Source organism: Diachasma alloeum, unplaced genomic scaffold (assembly GCF_001412515.2).
Source record: "Diachasma alloeum isolate Michigan unplaced genomic scaffold, Dall2.0 Dall_scaffold_00300, whole genome shotgun sequence".
In the NCBI taxonomy this organism is placed as follows: domain Eukaryota; kingdom Metazoa; phylum Arthropoda; class Insecta; order Hymenoptera; family Braconidae; genus Diachasma; species Diachasma alloeum.
In genome coordinates, this window is record NW_021680439.1 from 782,976 (window position 1) to 787,521 (window position 4,546).

General features: G+C 36.5%; 1 protein-coding gene across 2 annotated transcripts in view; it reads left to right on the forward strand.

Moving 5' to 3' along the window:
• Positions 1 to 277: 277 nt before the first annotated feature.
• The window catches only part of LOC107039501 (sensory neuron membrane protein 1), a 24,492-nt gene continuing 20,223 nt past the window's right edge, over positions 278 to 4,546 (forward strand). Inside the window, exons 1-2 of one of the 2 annotated variants that reach the window (XM_015259142.1) lie at positions 278 to 393; positions 474 to 594. In XM_015259142.1, the coding sequence (XP_015114628.1) occupies positions 487 to 594 (108 nt within the window). In that variant the 5' untranslated portion in view covers positions 278 to 393; positions 474 to 486. Of the gene's footprint in view, positions 595 to 4,546 lie in introns of both variants that reach the window. The other variant, XM_015259141.1, reaches the window with a different exon arrangement.

Sequence of the window (4,546 nt, forward strand, 5' to 3'; positions counted from 1 at the left end):
AGAGTATACTTTATCGATAAATTGAGCCCTTTCCATGCGGAAGTCCACAAATCACTGTTCATGTTCAGTCACTTTTTCCCAGGATTCAAAATATCTTTCAGTCCACGTGAAAAGTTAGAACAATGTTAATCATTTGACGTAATTTCCTCACTACCTAGGCTGCGCAACTGCGGATGAGTTGGTTGAAAAAAAATTACATTCTGCTAGGTGGGGATTATGCAATATCGTTTCTGTGGAGTTAGATCGTCGGAGTCAGTATGTTCTGCGGTCCAGCAATAGTAAATCATCACGCATTCCACGCATCTTCACTGATTCCAACTATTACCAATCGCGCGAAGAATCTAAACCCGGAGATCGACGCCGAGATAATCGAACGATCATATAATTGGATAGGTGAATAAATGAAGTGTTGCCCATTATTTGCATATTACTAATCCGGTTTCAAGCACAATTCTGGATATTTACACTTGAAGAAAAAGATTGAAGATGCAGCGTTGGCTGAAGTTAGGGATAGCAGGAAGCTGTCTCTTCATATTTGGTGTTGCCTTCGGTTTCTTCGTCTTTCCGCTACTTCTGAAGAGTCAAGTGAAGGCGGTAAGTCCCTCAAAATCACAATTTCTGCAGATTAACGATCACGATGTGAAAAACAATTATTTTTGCTACATATCCATTTACTTAAGAGAATTTATTTTTTCAATACTGTATTTCTCCAGTCGGATCATTCTCAAGCGAGCCTGGTTAGGTTTTGATTATAACAATCGTTTTGCTTGGATAAACTCCTCCAAAGATTGTTCATTTTTAATAAATTTTTTATTTTTTAAAGGAAAGAATTTCGATTAATTTTTTAATGTTGATAATTATTGAGGGACTTCACACGAGATTATAACTAACATGATCATCTTCTAAAGCAATATAATTTTCGTAATTGAAACTTAATGGGGGATTGCTTGGGAATAACTCGACTGGAAAAATACAGCATTGAAAAAATAAATACTTCTTTCCAGCAAATGGATACTTGACAAAAATGATCTTTTTTCTCAGTGCATATGATAAGTGATAATTCTTCCAATATTGTTGAGTAATGAACTGCTCGGCATGGATAAGAATGCCACCAGGGAAATCGCCAGTTGAGAAAAATAATAACAAGAAGTGCAACAATAAACAAACGAAGTACTGAGAAGAAAATTGATTCAGTCACCTAAATGTTTTATGAGACAAGTCTTTATATGCAGATCTTGCGTAATAATTTGGATATTTATTCATCTAAACCTGATTTGAGTAGCGGAGTGAATTTTTTTCTCAGTGCAGGTTAAATGCAATCGTTCATTACGGGTTTTTTCATTACACTCCCCGAGTGGGAATTCCACTCAGTCAGCTTGGGCCTAAATCCGTTTTAGGTCCAATACTGGTCAGAATTTCTTGATTAGACTTTTGGATCAGGATCTGGTGAGAGTCTGAATGGAGTATCTGAATCCAACGTGGCGGAGTGAATTGTAATCCTATTCTGATGAGTCAAGTCTCGACTAGATCCGTATCGGATCCGGTACTGATCAGAAAGATCGGATTCTAGAATTCTGACCAGGCATGGATCCAAACAAACGTTACATTTCTTATCCAAAACTCATCAATTAGTTTTTACTGGTCAGTCTCCTATTCTAGCCTGATTTGAGTTTCCACTCGGATGTCCATCAAACGCCGTTTGCGGACATTGTGAAGAAAAATTATGTTCGTCACTCGTGGTGATGAATAGCTATTTCTTTCCCTTTCATTTCTATCAATTCGATTGGTCGTAAGTTTCGGAGTGTTTCCCAAAATCTACAGTAATGAAAGCCTCGTTAACAACAATTAAATCCTTCCATCTTTTCTATCAGTGTACTATTTCATGTACTGCAGAATGGGGCGGACTGAGACTATTTGGCTACCTTTTACTCTACTTCTTCCTTTTTTATCCATTCGTTCCATTCATTCCGTTACTTATTCTCATAATATTTCGCACTTTAATGTGTTCATGTGTATGCATGCCTATGATTGTTTCTCATTTTTTTTCATAAATTTTATCAGCTCTCTGTGGGAGGTACAGGGTCATCATCCCAATCATATGCTACAAAATAATACCCTGGAAAATAGTATTTTTCGACATATTGACGTTCTTTGGATTCACGGACTGAGTGCCGAAAACATATTTATGCCACACATGCCTGAAACCGGCTGGATTACACACTCGACGCTTCGCGTCTCGTGTCTAATTCAGCCGGTTTCAGGCTTCGTGACATAAATTTTTGTTCAGTACTTGTTGGGAAATTTCGTCCTTAACGTGTATGGTTACATTACTCGCCTTCGGCTCATGCTGTAAACCCCACACACGTTAAAGACGAAATTGCCCCACACGTGCTGAAATATACTATTATATGATACGTGCGTGTAACCGCATGGGTTTCAGTTGACTATAGTCAACTGGAAAGTAGCGGGTTTCAAGCGCCTACCCACACTCAACTGAAACCCGAAATAACGCATGACGCGCATGCGCATCACCTATTAAAAGAGAATAACAAGGAAGGAAATCTAACCTCCGAATAGTGAATACATGGAATGACTGAAAAATGAAAAGGTGATTTTCGAAGCAGATAAAATGAGCCAAAATCGTATAATTCCTGATAATGATGAAGAATTAGGCAGTGAGGAGAATTCATTTACTGATGAGGAGGAGTTGATTGGTGATATGACATTTGATGAAAATGGAAATAAAATATTCTCCAATGAAGCAACAGCAGGATCGCCAAAAACTCCTTCTTCGATCAAATACTGTAACTTAAGGGCTTTATTGAATTCTAATGATCAAAATAATGTCAAGGAAACACAGAGAAAAATTATTTTTGCTTTTCAGAGACATGTCACAGAATTCACCGAAACTTCACTGAAATTTGGTGATTGATTTCTAGAAACTAGTGATAAGTCATTGAGAATTCAGTAACGAAAATGAAATTTTTCAATCACACTTTTTTATGATTACTTTTTTAAATAAATGTGATCTTTTTTCTTCAGTAGGTAAAAAAATAATAAGCTTTTTCAGAGGTAATACACGTATGAAAAAATCGTATAGAAAGTTTCTATACGATTTGCGTATAGAATTTCTATAGGTTTTTCGTATATGATATTCGGATATTTCTATACAAAAATTCCCTATACGGATTATTTCTATACGAATTCGTGTAGAAATTCGTATAGAAATGAACCGTATAGGAAATTTTCGTATAGAAATATCCGAATATCATATACGAAAAACCTATAGAAATGCTATACACAGTCCGTATAGAAAGATTCTATACGATTTTTTTCCTACGTGTAACAGTAGAGATTCATTAAGAGAGGCGGCCTACGGTGGAAGAATTGAATTATCTTTTGTTTTGGATTAATTATCATTGATAATTGTTATTGATACTGACTGACAGGTCATCCAGTTTTCATACAGTTGACTTGATCAAGTTCGGATCCGTTCTTTCTGATCAAATCCGGATTGGTCAGAGGCGTAACATGTCTGATCAAGACCGGATCCGTCAACTTGATCAATACCTGATCAGTGGTCAGGTCTAACCTGATCCAAACTTGATCAAAACCTGACCGGAATTTCCACTCGGGTTTCGCATCCCGAGTGGAAATTGCTTCAGCCCCACCTACAGCACGATCAGAACTTGATCAGGTTTTTGTAAGGTTCGACTGATCTGGTGATTCCTGATGAGAATCTGACCACGTTCTGATCTAGCAGATCGGATCCTAAAAACTACAGGCGGGTTCAGATCAAGTTCTGATCAGATAGACATGATCGGATGATGCCTGATGTTATAGCCGCTAGGGATTTTTTACTTGTATGGATTGACAAAGACTGCAATTGTGAAAAAATATCCATATTTTCTAGAAAACCGGAGAATTTTATTGAATTTTCACAGGATTCATTCATTTCAGAAAAATATCACGGAATTCCAAGTCATTTCTAACCAAATTGGCAAAAAATAACGAAGTGTTTCATCTCGAGAAAGAATTCTACTATTCTTTTCACGGAAATAAAGAAATCAGAGTGACGATTCCAATGTCATTGACTATCATGCCATCTTTCTGAGGTATGACCTTCAGTGCATGCATCGAGGATAATTTTTTCAACAAAACAAAAACATTGAATATAATTATTTTCACATAAATACCTACGTAACTCAGGTCTATTTTCTTGCATTCTGCGGAAAAAGTTATTGATCTACATTTTCACAAATATGTTGAACTATTCATCACATTATTTTAGTAGCGGAATAATGAAGAACGGAACAGAAAGAGTTCAGTCTGAAAGGACTGGATCGGGGATAATTCCGGAGATATTCAGGGAACACAAAAGTTTGGAGAGAAGTGTTAAAGAATTTAAAAAAATGACAGAGTACTTCTTCTTGGTATGAATTTAATTTAATTAATAATTATTTTTTTGTGATGATGGTGAAACGACTTTTTTATGGAAATTCCCCACAAGTCGGTAAAACAATTTAACCCTAACAGACAGGGAGGG